The 15,277-nt window shown below is 34.2% G+C and overlaps 1 protein-coding gene across 2 annotated transcripts in view; it reads right to left on the bottom strand.

Moving 5' to 3' along the window:
• The window catches only part of AGMO (alkylglycerol monooxygenase), a 330,223-nt gene that overhangs the window by 181,655 nt on the left and 133,291 nt on the right, over window positions 1-15,277 (bottom strand). For both annotated transcript variants that reach the window (XM_028117298.2, XM_088018484.1), the window contains one exon: window positions 11,227-11,322. In XM_028117298.2, the coding sequence (XP_027973099.1) occupies window positions 11,227-11,322 (96 nt within the window). The remainder of the gene's footprint in view (window positions 1-11,226; window positions 11,323-15,277) is intronic.

A 15,277-nucleotide genomic window follows, 5' to 3' on the forward strand; every position in this document is an offset into this window, starting at 1 on the left:
GCAGATTCCTACCCTCTCTCAGAAGAGATTTATTAATATTCTATGGTTCTTAGAAGGGGTCTATCATTCTATATCTTGAGTAAGCACCCAAATAATTCTGATATATGCATGTGACCCATCCAACTCTGCCTTTATGTATCAATTCTAATATGTAGTCTTATGACTTACCTCAAATTCCAGTTCTTTTACAACAGACATTTTAAAATAATGATCTATGAATTTTTAGAGAGTCTATTGATAAGCTTGAGGAAACTCAATAAAATTGTTTTTTTTATGTGAAGTTTTTTCCTTTAGGAAAGAATCACTAGACTAACAGATTCTTGAAGGAGGACATGATCCTCAAAACAACAGTAACACGCGATGTCAATTCAGGTCAGCAGGCTAGAGCAGTCTCTTTGTCTGGCACAGAGTAGGCACTCAGGAACTATTTTTTTTTTAATATATGAATTTCAAAGAGATTTGCATATCTAATACATTTGGGAAAACACTACAAAATTATACATGAATAAGTTAAGGGTGAATTATCTTAAAAGGTAACTATAGAATAGAAGAAAAGATCACTTCTAGAGAGACCATGTGTAGGACTTGAAGACAGGCTACCAAGGAGGTCAGAGAGTTAAAGGTGACATCAAGATTTGATCATGATGTTGACTTGAAGTAGCACTGGAAGTAAAGAAGAAGAGCAGCTGACTTGAGTCATGATGAAATACATTTTAAACATGTTAACTCTGGGTAGTATAAAGTATTCCTGTGAATATGTTAAATGAGACACAGGAAACACTGACCTTAAATCCATAAGAGAGTTAGCATTAGAGCTACAGACTATGTAATTACTTAGAGACAATATGAAAACGGTGAAGTAAATTAAATTCTAAAGAAGGAAGAGTATTAAGAAGAGAGAACTGGAACCTGACATTCAGAGAGGAATAAAAAGGAGTATGGGAGTAAACAGACAAAAATGCTGTGAAATGTCTCAGCTTATTTCCAGGACAGAAGGCTCATTAGGTACTACTGAAATAAGCACCTGATAGACAAGAAGCATGAAATTTGATGTTTGCTAAAATAAGTATTTTTCAAAAACATTTGTTTTAAAATATAACTTCTTCTTCCTCAAAATTCCTTAAAATTCTAAAAGATACATGATCATAATCCTTAAAAATGTGTATTATATTAGGGGAGAGACAGCATAGCTATATTCCAGATATAAGTACAAATAAGTATACACATAACAAATTTATTTACTTATTATCAATAAGAGATATGTGTTTATTTAAACACTGCTATATGTATTTATCAAAGTTTCTATGTATATAATAAATGTACTTATATACACAAACATATATTCACATAATAGATGAACCACATTTTGTTTTTTGCTATCAAGGAACTCAGAATAATGGGAGAAACAGAGTTTAGCAACAAATACAATATAGATGTATAAGAAGTAAACTTCAGCATTATTAACTGGATGCTTTTCATAAGCAGGAACCAATGTGTCATAGTATTCATGTCCCCCAACAGACCTTACTCTTCATTCATTAACTGCCAATATGGAAATGGAAAAAAACACAGCAGTAATGTACAGAAAATGCACTTATAGAGTTAAGGAGGAGGTGAAAAAAGACATTCTGAAGGAAGTGGTAATTGAGTTGCATCATGAAGAATGTTTGGAAAAGGTCATCAACAAAGAGAGCATGTATAAGTACAGAAAATGAACAAGCATTTGGGGTGCTTGAGAGCAAAATGCCGTGTGGTTTAGCTGGAGCATCTGACTAATGGGATGAGAATGGAGAGGTAAGCAAGGGCCATATTCTAAGAACCCTGAAATCCATTCATGAATTTAAGGTATTTGATTTTGTCTTGGAGGCAGCAAAAAGCCATTCAAAACTTCTTTTTGTGGATATTTATTCTCATTTTGGCAGTGCCTGATATAATTGGGTTTCTAAAATCTTCACCATGTTTGTTGTATGCAAATATTTGGAAGAGCAAAGAGTCTGTAGGAACAGAAAAGAATAAAATTCTACCATAACAATCTATGTAATTGATAGAAGGAGCAAAAGCTAAGATGAGATAACAGAATGGAAAGGTTAAGAGAGATCAAAGTGCTGTTTAGGAGGAAAACGAGTGTACAATACTTTAAAAGAGTGAAAGGATGAGCTACTAACAATTGTGCCAGGAAAACACATATATTGGGGTTGTTCCAGGTAATCCGGGTCATCTCTAAGAAATGTAAAATCAGGGCGCCTTGGTGGCTCAGTTGGTTAAGCGACTGCCTTCGGCTCAGGCCATGCTCCTGGAGTCCCGGGATCGAGTCCCACATCGGGCTTCCTACTCAGCAGGGAGTCTGCTTCTCCCTCTGACCCTCTTCCCTCTCGTGCTCTCTATCTCTCATTCTCTCTCTCTCTCTCTGAAATAAATAAATAAAATCTTAAAAAAAAAAAGAAATGTAAAATCAGTGACACCAGATTTCAGAGGGGGAAAGGAAAAAATAGTTTATCAGGTTTTGAATCACGTATCTACTACTAATTAGCTACAACATTATGCAAATTATTTAATCTCTAGATACTTCAATTTCTTCTCTTTGAATTGGGACAATAGGATTGTATGATGCTTAAATGAGCAAATCTTATTTTTAAAGATTATTTATTTGAGAAAGAGAGAGAGTGCACAAGCAGAGGGGAGGGGCTGAGGGAGAGGGAGAAGCAGGCTCTCAGCTGAGCAGGGAGCCCCACGTGGGGCTCAATCCCACTGGGATCATCATGCGAGCCAAAAGCAGACACTTAACCAACTGAGCCAACCAGGCGCCCCTAAAAACACAAATCTTATGAAATTCTTAGCAGTGACCGACATGGTCTGAGCTACATACGTAATTACTCTTAATAGAAGAGACACTTTATGAAGAACAAATTTGAGTTGGGCCTTAAAGAATGTATAGAATAGCGAAATGTAGAAAATATGAAAGAAGAGAAACAGTAATGATTATATAGCAGATGTATTTGGGAAATAGAAAATAGTCAACTTTGAGTGAAATGCACAGAATGGGAAGTAACAGGATGTACACAGGAAATCTATTTGAAGGCAGGGCATGAGAAGCATAAAATTAAAGCAATTTAGACTTTGCTCATCAAGCAACTGAACATCACCAAGGGATTTTCAGTAGGACTAACCTCTGAGGATAGATTAAATTTTAAGAGGGACAAATAGAAGTGTATAAAGGTCACATAGTAATTTGGTCCAGACAAGATTACAACTGAGTTCTGTCCTAACTAACCAACAGCTTTGATCTTCTTTCACTGTGCCATATGGGTTCTTTAGGAACCCCGTTGCCTCCCATCATGGTACACTGAGATATAACCAAATAAATATATTGTTTGAAGAGGAAGGGTGATAAGTAGGTAATGGCCAAAACATAAGCTCTGAAGTCAGATGTGTTACCTTATATAAACTGCAGAATCTCAATATTCTTTTTTTTAAAAAGGATAGTGTTTGCTCACGAAGTTAGTGAATATAAAAGTTCCAGTTCTCTGAAATCGTCTATTAAATTTCTGGGATAGTTTCCTGCTGTGTGTACTTCTACCATGTACCCTTAAAATAAAGCCTCATTAACTGAGGTTATTTGAACTTATATTCATTCTTTACAAACTATAAAAGTTTAATTGACCTTTAGTGATTCAAATTATTCTATGGGAATTAAACGAAAATTTTTTGTTTAGCACATATTGGATGTTTAATACATGGTGGCTATTATAACATTAAGATGAGAAATGGATGAGAACAAGGAATCTGGAGCCTTACTACTTGGTACAAAGCCCAGGTTTGACACTTACCAGTCCTATGATGCAGGACAAGTTACTTAGTAGACTTAATTTGAGGAAATAGTATTACCTATTCTATAGACTTGTTATGAAGATTTAACGAGATAGCATTTGTTAAAACGCTTAAAATACTTCCTGAAAAAGTGAGTTCTGGATAAGTAAATGACATACAAAATGAAATAAATAAGAGAAATAAACAGAAATGTAATCTCTTCATATTTTTTCCTTGGGACATATCAGACCAATGACAAATATCAGTAATTGAGAATTTGTGGCTTGGAATGACTGAAACTGTTTAGTCTTCTAAAATTCAGTCATTTTTAAGTATCTTTTGAGCTACATTTCCTTCACTCAGAATATTGTATCTCATTGTTCCAGTCTTTAATTTTTTTTGTCCTTTTATTACGTGCAAGACTATGAATGAAATAGGCACTCAATGGATGTCTGTGGGATATAATAATTGAAATATTTTAAAAGATATATTGAATTTGACAAGTTTCATAATTTTCTACATTGATTAGTTCCTGAATTAGAAAAAAAAAGATTATGACAAAAAAACCTGAAGAATGCATTTCATGATCAGAATCTCAAAGTCATAAAGATACACATTTTTCTAAAGCAAATTCGTGCATTATTTCCTTAAGTCTAAAATCCAACTGCATTTATTCATATTAACAATTCATACTAACCAAAATATGGACTGCATTAAAATTATAAGTTACAAAATGTATATGAATAATCATAAGGATGGCTAGGAATGGTTAGTAAGTGACATAAGTTAAAATAGGTATCTGGATTGCAGAAAAGATAAGAACAATAACAATAGTACTGCAAATACCTAATCTATAGATTAGAATATGAACTATCTTTTTTAATACTCAATACTGTGTATTGTTATTATCTTTATTTTATATGAGAAGAAACTAAGGCACAGGAAGGTAAAGTAAACTGTCCAAGGTCATAGTAATAGTAATAAATGAAGTCAGGACTTGAACCCATGCAATATAATCCCTGAGGCCACAAAAGGAAAACAGTTTACATTATGTGAATAGTATTACTTACTTTTCTTTCTTTCTTTTTTTTTTTTAAGTAAACTCTACACCCAACATGGGGCAGGAACTCATGATCCTGAGATCAAGAGTCCCATGTTCTATGGATTGAGCCAGCCAGGTGCCCCTACTTTAACTATTATTTTTAGAATTTTATTTATTTATTTGAGATACAGAGAGAGAGAGAGCATGAGCTTGAGGGCGGGACAGAGGGAGAGGCAGAGGGAGAAGTAGGCTCACCACTGAGCAAGGAGCCTGACCTGGGGCTCGATCCCATGACCCTGAGATCATGACCTGAGTCGAAGGCAGACGCTTAATAGATTGAGCCACCCAGGCGCCCTACTTTTATTATATTTTTAAAAAAGCAATTGAGATGAATAACTATGTGTCACAATATTCATATTTAAGTTTTAATAATTGCAGTATGTGAAATATTCGAGAATATCTTCCCGTATCATCTTTATGCAAAATAAATACTAATTTGTTAATGAAAAAGCTTTGTCAACTAGCTTAATAATTATAATACATTTCTCATCTACACAAAGAACAAAACAGAAATCTGAGATAAACTAAACATGTTTCTCTTCAATCATGACTTAAAATTCATGTTACAAATATTATATATTTAATATAAAATGGTTTAATAAAATGATAGGATGAAATAGATAAACATACTTAAACTACATTTTTACACAAGACTGGGTCTTGGTAGACTCCATAAGATCTTGAAGAACAGATAAATACTGCTAGACTTCCATGAAAATCATAATGTTGGATATAAAAGGGCCATAAGGAAACCACTCTATTAGTTGTATGAAGAAGTGAGATCTAAATCTCTGCTCAGGCTGCTACCACTCTATGGTTTTTGCTGCTATAAAGTTATGTTTCCCTATTATTTTCCATACCTCCTTATTTCTGTAAACTTCCAGTTCTTTTTGTCTCTTCAGTTATATAGCTTCATAATTCCACTACACATCTCTTATGCTTTCTAATTTTACCCCCTGCATTCCTGCAGTTCTCCTATATTCTAATTTCTCCTGATGCTGACTCTATAGGTGTATCATGTCTATATCCCCAAAGAAAAGATCTGATTGGGACAGTTGTATGAGCATAGTATTGCCGATGAGAAGACTTTTTTTCCCTCATACCTCGCCAACTAGAGCTCTGAAGGCAGCGTTTGTGCTTCATGGATATAGTTAGCTCAGTGGGCTTCTAATAGGATGAGGGCCCTAGGGCATGTCCTGATTGCAAGGAGAAGGGGGTGAGAGTGGGAAGAGCTGAAGAAGAAGTGCCAGTCTCATCGAGCTAGGATCAGAAATCGAAATTTGAGACTGCATGAGTGACTGGAAACTGAAATGTTTCTTTCCTGTAAAGGAAGGGCCCACAGAGAGAGAAGTCACAATCCACATACGAGTCTCCTGACTCTTGAATTAAGAGTCTTGGCTGACTCTTAAATATTCATGCAAATACTCATGCATAGGAAGAAGTACTAAGGAACTTGCTGAAAAGCTAGGTAGGTAAAAAGCTAGAAAATTGCCAACAAAGATCTCAACTGCGGCGGGGTGCTCATAAGAGAACAAGTAGAATGCAAATTCTACTAAATTAAAGTGGCTTTGTAAACACCACAGGAATTTCATAAAAAACAAAGAAGATATGGGGCACCTGGATGGCTCAGTCAGTTAAGCGTCTGACTTTGTCTCAGGTCAAGAGCCCACTCACAGTCTAGCCCTGGCAGCAGGGAGCCCCACCTTGAGCACTGCCTCAGGCTCCGTGCTCAGCGGGGAGTCTGCTTCTCCTCTCTTTCTCCCTCTGCCCCTCCCTCCGCTTGTGCTCTTTGTTTCTCTCTCAAATAAATAAACAAAATCTTAAAAAAAAAAAAAGGATAGTTCTTGCCCTGAGATTAAAGGCCACCAATTAAAGACCACCAAGGATAATAAATATGCACCAGGACTAAAGACCATACTAAAAGTTGCAGGTCCTATCAAAGCCTCCAAAAATGCAGGATAATTAGCTAATTATTTCACTGCCTCCTACAATAAAAATAACAAAATGTCAGAGGACTATAACAGAATCTATAGAATATAACAAATTCTATAAACAGAATATAACAGAATCTAATCCTTACAACAAACGTGCCATGGAGATGGGCATATAATAATAATAATAATAATAATAATAATAATAATAATAATTTACTAGACAGAGAAGAAGGAAAACGTGATCCGTAACAAGAAAAATAAGTCAATTGAAGTAGACTTGTACATGACTCAGATGTTGGAATTAACAGATGAGAATTTTAGAATACTTAAGCTAAAACTTAAAGGAAAAGACAGCCATAATGAGTGACAGATACTTTCAGCAGAGAAGCAAAAACTATTTATAAATAAAAATGGAAATTTGAAAATTTAAGGCATAGTATCTGATGTGAGAAATCCACTGAATGGGCTTAAAAGTACATTAGAGAGAGCAGGTGAAAAGGTAATTAAACCTGAAGATAAATTAATAGAAATTAACCAATCTAAATAAGAAAGTGGAATTTAAAAAATTAGAGAGCATTACTGTGATATGAATCAATATCAAATAGTCTAATAAACATGTATTTTTAGTCCAAAGAGAAGAGAGAGAGAAAGGTGTAGATACAATGTGTAAGGAAATAATGGCCAGGTTTGTTTGTTTCAAAATTGGACCTAAAATATACTCTCTGTGAACTCTAAGCAATGAAGCAAAAAAAAAAAAAAAAAAAAAAGGAGAGAGAGAGAGAGAGAGAGAGAAATATATGGCATAAATAAAGGAAAGAAAGAAAGAAAACTGTCTATTCAAAGACTATACAATTGTCCATAAGAAAGTCCTGGAGAATTTTTAAACAAATTATTTTATCATTTGTACAAACAAGTCTTCCTATTAAGCTATAATAATCAATAATGTGAGAGATTGGTATAAGAGGAAACAAATCAATGGAAGAGAATAGAAGTCTAAAATTAGAGCCGATCACATACGGTCAATTTCTTTTCAACAAAGGACTCAGGTCATCTAATGGCTGAAAGAAAGTTTCTATTCTTAAATGGTGCAATAGTAAGTGGGTATTCATAAAAACAATAATCGAAGAGTTCTTAGAGAAAATACAAAAAGCAAACAAAAAACCCCCACCTAAACTAACCATTAAAAAAAGATAAACTAAACTTCAAAATTCAATATTTTTTTCAAAAGTAATCAAAAAGAAAATAAAAAGCATGCTACAGGATGGGGAACTATAATTGAAATACATATATCTGACTGATTTATATCCAGAATCTATAAAGAATTCCAAGTCACTTAGACAAACAACTCAATAAAAAATAAAAGCTTGAACAGGCAGTTTATTAAATCAAATGCATCAATACCCAATAAGTACATGGAATGCTGCACAACATCATCAATGTTTTGTTATTATTTGGGAAGTATTACCACAAAGAGAGAGCTCCTTGCCCACATTAGAATGGGTTAAATTAATGTTAATATCTCATAATAATTCTTCTCCCTAGTCATCCCAAATATCTCTCCCCTGGGAAAAGAGTTGGCTACCCATGTGTACTTCTAGAAACATTTCATGCATTTGTGAACCTATAAAACATATAGTTGTTTTCCCTTTTTTAATATAGATATTAGCATACACTATACACTGTTATTTGGGTATCTCTCCATATTAGTACAGAAAAAGATTGCTCATTTTGTTTGTAACTGCATCATATTCCATTTAGGGGCTTCAGTTTAGCGCTATAAAAATCCTTGAATCATATGGGTTCAAATCTTCAATACCAAAGAGTCATTTCTCTTTTATATTTCTTTGCACAAACATCAACAGATATGTACATGAACAATGATGGTAAATCAAAGGTAACAGATAATGATAAGGTACTAGATAATGTTACTATGACTATCATACTGTGTTAATCAACTAATACCCAAATATCATCTAAAATATGAAAAAAAAGACAACATTCCACAACTCTTAACTTTAAAACATGTATTAAATAATAAGTTTTTCTACTTGCCTTTAGTGAACTCAGAAGAAAAGAGTGTCACTGACTACGTGTTGCAGACACTTTGGATGAATGAACAATAAACAAAAACAGAGGCAAAAATTAAAGAACAGAGTACAGTTTATAGCAGAAGGTTTTGTAACTTTCAGAAAAGAGGAAAGGGATGGACACTATTATTATAAACTCTTTAGTTTGTTTTAGGATCTATTTTTTCTCTCACAATCTTTCAAAAGCATGTTGTTACTGTTTTGCTTTTTTTTTTTTACTTTCTCTTATCCTAACCTGACTGATGACATGAATGAACCGGTCTTCACGCTGAAAAAAATCAGTACCTCCTTAAAGCCAAATCCCCCTCAGAGTGAAAACTGATTTCATGGATGTCAGTAGCCATGAAACAACTGAAAGAATCAAACCTCCATTCAGGACCATTCGGGGCTCCTTGGCCACCATTGTTATGTGTACCATGGCTGGAATAATGTTTCTGTGAATGGAGTATGGTTTCTGTGTATTAAACTTTGAAAAACTAGGGCAAGCACATGATAATAATAATTTTTTTAAAAGTTAAGTCCTCTCCCCACTCCAGTTCTTGATTCCACTCACCCCCCTCTCCAGAAACAGCCACTGTTAAAAATCTCTTGGTTCTCTTTCCTGTATGATTCTGTTATTTTAAACAAGTGGTAGTATGCTGTCTATAATAATAAATTAATTAAAAGCATACCTGTAAAAAAATAATCTTATAAATGTATTCACACCTAATAATGTAATTTAAAATTTCAAAAGCCAAACCTCAATTGCAGAAAGTGTGTTCTTGCTTCCTGTGCAGCTCAACTGTAGTAATTATACACAATACAATACTTTCAAAAATATGAAAAAAAATATGAAGGACAACACAGGTGAAAGGTTGTAATGCGTTGCTTTTGAGTTTGGAAATGAAGCCACCTGGAGGTCCTGAGCTTAAAAGAGATGTCTCACCACTGGCTTTCCCCCACTGCCCCTCTACATACTGCAATGAAACTCAAGCTCACAGACCTCTCAGAGTGGCACAGGAAAGGCGGAAGTAACTTAGGTACCATTGTTCTGACCCAACACGTGGTTTGACCTATAGCAGAGCTGCTATAAAAATGTAATTCTCCTTTAACCCCTCCAAGTAAATCATCAGAAAGCTTTCCTCTACTGATTTAAACAAATTTGGTCTTTGACCTCTACAGTCAGAATTGGCCTCAACAGCTCTTTCAGATGGTTGTCCTATTGACTGTTTGATGTATGTCAACTGCCATAAAATGCAATGCTATTTCAACACAGGTTTTCAAATAATGCCACATATGTCCAAAGTCATAGTAACAGTCTCTTTATTCCAAGTAGAGCGGTAGCATGAAATACTGCAGATTAATGAAATAATGCACTTTGTTGTATCAGGCTTTGGTATCGAATGCCGCTGTGATTTGCGGTATTGTTCAACCAGCTGCAACACCTGTCAACATGTTTCCTACGGAACTTCAAAAGGCTTCCAACAAACGCCAAATGCTTGGAGAGGGTCTCATGTGTATAAGTAAAAATTGTTCTGGGTCTGCGATTTTTGGTATTTAACAACCAGAACAGTACAAGGTTCATAAAACAATCAGTTGCTTAATGATCTATCTGCAAACATTCAAATCTGACAATTTGAGATACCACAGAAAACCCAAGAAATTATATTTGCTCATTTTTCTGGTGGGGGGAAACCTAAACATATTGAACACTCTCTAAATAAAACCTAAACTCTAAAATTAAAGCAAGATTTCTAGTCAAACGATATTTTCACAACTTTTATAAGCATTAAACTTTTTTCAAGGAGTTCCCACTGATTGATATATGTATGTGTAAATATGTATATTAAAATGTGTCAATATTGACACATAAATATTGTTTATTATATAAATTATAGCATAAAATAATAATTAACATACTAAATATATAAAATTACATATATTTATAAATATCTAAAAATTTATATATATAAATTTGTATCTTTAAGTTGAAATGTATTTCAACATCTTTTGGTAAACAATGTTTAATAAACTGTAATACAGGAAGATATTGTATTGAATATAGTATTAGAATGTTTTGGTACTTCATATTTCAAAAAATTGTTTTATTTAATTGAGACCAACTGGCCTCATTGCTTCTTATAAACTTTGCAATATATATTCAATAAAAAGGAATAAAAATGAACAGATGTTTCTCCTTAAAGAAGGCAGACAAAGATTTCTCTTACACAATAAATCAGCTGCTAGTGGATTTCCAGGACATTGCTTCAGGCTAACCATTTAGGTATAAAACTTAAAAAAAATAAAAAAGAGTTACCTCTGTGTGGATCCAAAATTGGTAGAGAAGATTGAACTGAAGATGAACAGCATATACTGAAGGTGGTACGAAGAGGGCCAGGGGAGAGTAGAATATCTGAAAAATTGAAAATTTTAAAATTTACACATATTAATTATCAACATAAAATACACTTTTACTAATGGTTCAACATTATGAGTATAAACTTCATGAATACACCTTATTCTTTAGCAAATATACCTTATTCTGTATATTTTATTGCCACATTTGACTTTGCAACATTAATTTTCCACATGGTGTTAAAGTTACAGACATGTTGGAATTAAGTCCACCAGACTTTTAGTTCGCATTTAATATTGTCTAATTAAAATAGCATACGTGGTGTGTTATTTCCTTAATCTTGAAAATGTTGGATGTGTTTCCTGGAAGTAAAGAGGTTTTTCTTATACACACAAATACTCACTTTAAGTTAAAAAAAAAAAAAAAGGAAAAAGAAAGAAACATGTACCTTTATACCTTGACAGTTCCCAAAAACTGTTATTATGGCCTGGCATGCTTAGTAATAAAATTAAATTATAATTTAAAAAAGTAACTTCATATAAGAATATAGCAAGAGGATGGAATACATTTTCTTTTTTAAATGTATTTTTATGTGGTTGATTGAGAGCATGATATGTCCTAAATTTTTCAAAGTTAGTAAGGAGGAAGCTATGATACAATGCCATAGTGGTAACAAAAATTTTAAAGGTCTGTATTTCCTAACAGACGGAAATGCCTCTGCCTTGGAAAAACAACTTATGCTTAAACCACAGAAGTGGTTAGAATCAACTAATAGGCACAATCTGCTGTGTTCTCCTAATGACTTTGATCTCCAAGAGTGATTTCATGTTGTAAGAAAACATTTCATTAAATGAAACACTAAACAAACAAATAAGAATAAAAGGAATCTTTCCTCCACTTTACACTTTGGATTTTATAGAGTTAATATTTCCAAAAGACTAGATCTTTTAAAAACATTTCTTCTGAATATTAAATTTTATTTCTAAATATTGTTAAAGCCTTTGTTCTCAGGTCAGTATCATTTCAACTATGTTTAGTTGTGATGATGCATTTGAAATTGGACATTTACATAAACCCATCTAGTTTTTGTTTCGAACCCTAAGTCATGAAAAATCTCAACTGTCATCACAAGCAGGATCCGTTTTATTATTTATAAATGTATTATTCAGCAATGGATTGCATTAGTAAGCAACAAAAGAATACTGGGATCTTTTTCAAGACATCCATTTTAAGTCTGGGTTCTACTACAGAATCTCTCCGTGATGTTCACAAAGTTCTTAAACTTCTCTAGGCTTTAGTTTTCTCAAATGAGTGGTGAAGGAGAAAACCATTTGAAACTTAGCCAACCTTTTGGTTCCAAAAGATCTGTGATACTATTTTGAATTTTTTTTTAAAGATTTATTTATTTATTTTAGAGAAAGAAAGAGAGCAAGCGGCGAGTGGGGGGATGAGCAGAGGGAGAGAAGCACATTCCCCACTGAGAGCAGAGCCTGAAGCCAGGCTAGATCTCATCACCCTGAGATCATGACCTGAGCCGAAATCAAGTCAGCTGTTTACCTGACTGAGCCACCTAGGCATCCCTATTTTGATTTTTTAAAAATATATTCAAATAGCTCTCTTACAACAGGTTAATAAAAAATATTTGAAACATATATATAGCCTATGATAAAAGTATTTTAAGTTAAGGAGTATTTTGGAATCTTTGAGATGTGAATAAAAATGTAAAACAACTTATCTTGGATGCTTAATAGTTTTATTTGGAAAGAGAGCGCATACCAGATGAATATTTATATTTCATTGTAATTCCCCAAAGTGTGGAGAAATAGTCCTTTCAGATAGTAACAGCTCTTTTGGAAAAGGGGGTTCTATGCTCAACTAAGTTGTGAAGTAGTGACTTAAGCAAGTGAAATTTCTTCTGAGAACTTCTCAGTCTTTACGATGCTAATGTGAATCACAAGGCTGTTAGCCCATTGAATACTTTCCTAATGGGTTTCCGATAGGATTAGATTTCCTAAAAACAGTTTTGATAAACCAATGTCTCAAATCTTACAAATCAGTAAATATAATTAGCAGAAAACTGGAAAAATGAGCTCAGCATGAATTTCAAATAAGTAAACTTCTAGTAAGAAATAAAGATAAAGGTCAGGGAATAAAGTCACATGAACTACGTGAAAGTTAAATTCTTGTGATATATATAGTACTATAAAAAATCTAATGATACAACCAAGTTTCTAATTTCTAAAATGGAAAGCAGCTTAGAACATTAGAAAATGTTCGGGTCTGAAAATCCTCACTCACCTTTTCTACTTCACATCTTCACATTTCCAAATTCTTTGTAGTTTTTAAAACCAACTTAAGTGTCAGTTCCATCATAAAGCTGGAAATGGTACTACTTTGGGAGAAGAAATTTCTCCTTCCTCAAAGTTGGGTCAGGGGACATTACACCGCTTACCAAATATATCCATTTCTTCTATGCATTCAACTCATGTCATTCTGATTCCAAGGCTCTTGAACTTTAAATTTGACTGTCTTCCCTAGGTTATTTTGTTACCTTTTAATAGAGGTCATACATAACCCATTCACAAAGAAGAAAATAACCCAGACCTGTATGTGTGAAGACAGAATGAGGACAGGTCTAGAGGTGACCTTATGCTAATGGACAGAAGATGAGTGGGTTTTATTCTGCTCAAGTGAATGGAGCAGCCAGGGGTTGTGTGAAGGGGACCATCAACTAGGACATTAAGGAGAAACAAACTGAGGGTTCTAGAGGGGTGGGGGGTGGGGGGATGGGTTAGCCTGGTGATGGGTATTAAAGAGGGCACGTACTGAATGGAGCACTGGGTGTTATACGCAAACAATGAATCATGGAACACTACATCAAAAACTAATGATGTACTGTATGGTGATTAACATAACATAATAAAATTTTAAAAAAGGGGATGGGAAATGTAAGTATCTCAGACTTGCTGAAAGTATTGGAGAGTGTGCTGAGAGATTGGTTTGGACTGTGAGATTCACAGACAGATCTGAGGGAGAGTGTGAACCCCCTCGACATCACTGCAACAAAGTATGAGCTTCTGTGCTTGGAAGCACATGCAATTTTCTAAAGAAACCATCTATAGCTTTCATCAGAGAGTCTCTGGTGATTCTATGACTCATCACAGCCCAACAAAGCAAAAGACAAAAGATAATTTAGACTTTGGTCAAAACCAGGAGGGGAGCCTTTTAATGCCATTCTAAGGAGACTAGATTTATCCCAGGCTGTGAGAGAGCAGTTAAAAAAATTTTTTTAAAGCTTGTAAGAAATATAAAAATAGGTTTGAAATCTATCTCACTAGCCCAGTGAAAAATAGCACCCATTTATGCACAACTGTAGTCACGAAGATAAAGGAGCAGAATACATGCAAGGGATCTAAGGCTTTGGTAACTATCTAAACATAGGACATGAGAGGGACAGAGGAGTATCAGAAGACACCCAGATTTGTAGGCTTGTATGTTGGGTGATACTGTTTACTAAGAGAGCAGATAGCAGGAAGAAGAGGTTTATAAGGTTCAACCTAGGGAGTGCTTGTTGGAGTCCTTGAGGTATATCCCAAGGAAGCTGTTGAATAAGTAAATATGTTGTGCAAATATCAACTGAACTGAAAAATGACACTGAATTTGTAGGTTTGTATGAGCGGAGCAGTAGGCCTGAAATCCAGATTTCACTAAGTTTAAAAATCACTCAAAAGAGGTATTGAAATAGAGGTAGGGATTACTTACTTCTCTTTCTGTAAGAACAAGGAAGGAGAGAGCTGGGGGTTTTCCTTCAATAGAACATATGGATGGGGGAGATTTCATGTTTTTTTTTTTTAATGTGAGAGATATGAATATATTTTTAGTATATTCAGAAAGAGCCAGTTAAGAGGAAGAGGGACAGATGTTAAGAGTAGCTGGTCAGACAAAGTCCAAGGCAGGAACTAAGACAGCAGCAATGTCACCAATTTAAGGATAAGACCTTTAGAAAAGAGGT

The sequence above is a fragment of the Eumetopias jubatus genome, unplaced genomic scaffold (assembly GCF_037043125.1).
Source record: "Eumetopias jubatus isolate StellerSeaLion01/CBP00866 unplaced genomic scaffold, mEumJub1_p1.0 scaffold_14, whole genome shotgun sequence".
NCBI classification, from domain to species: Eukaryota; Metazoa; Chordata; class Mammalia; order Carnivora; family Otariidae; genus Eumetopias; species Eumetopias jubatus.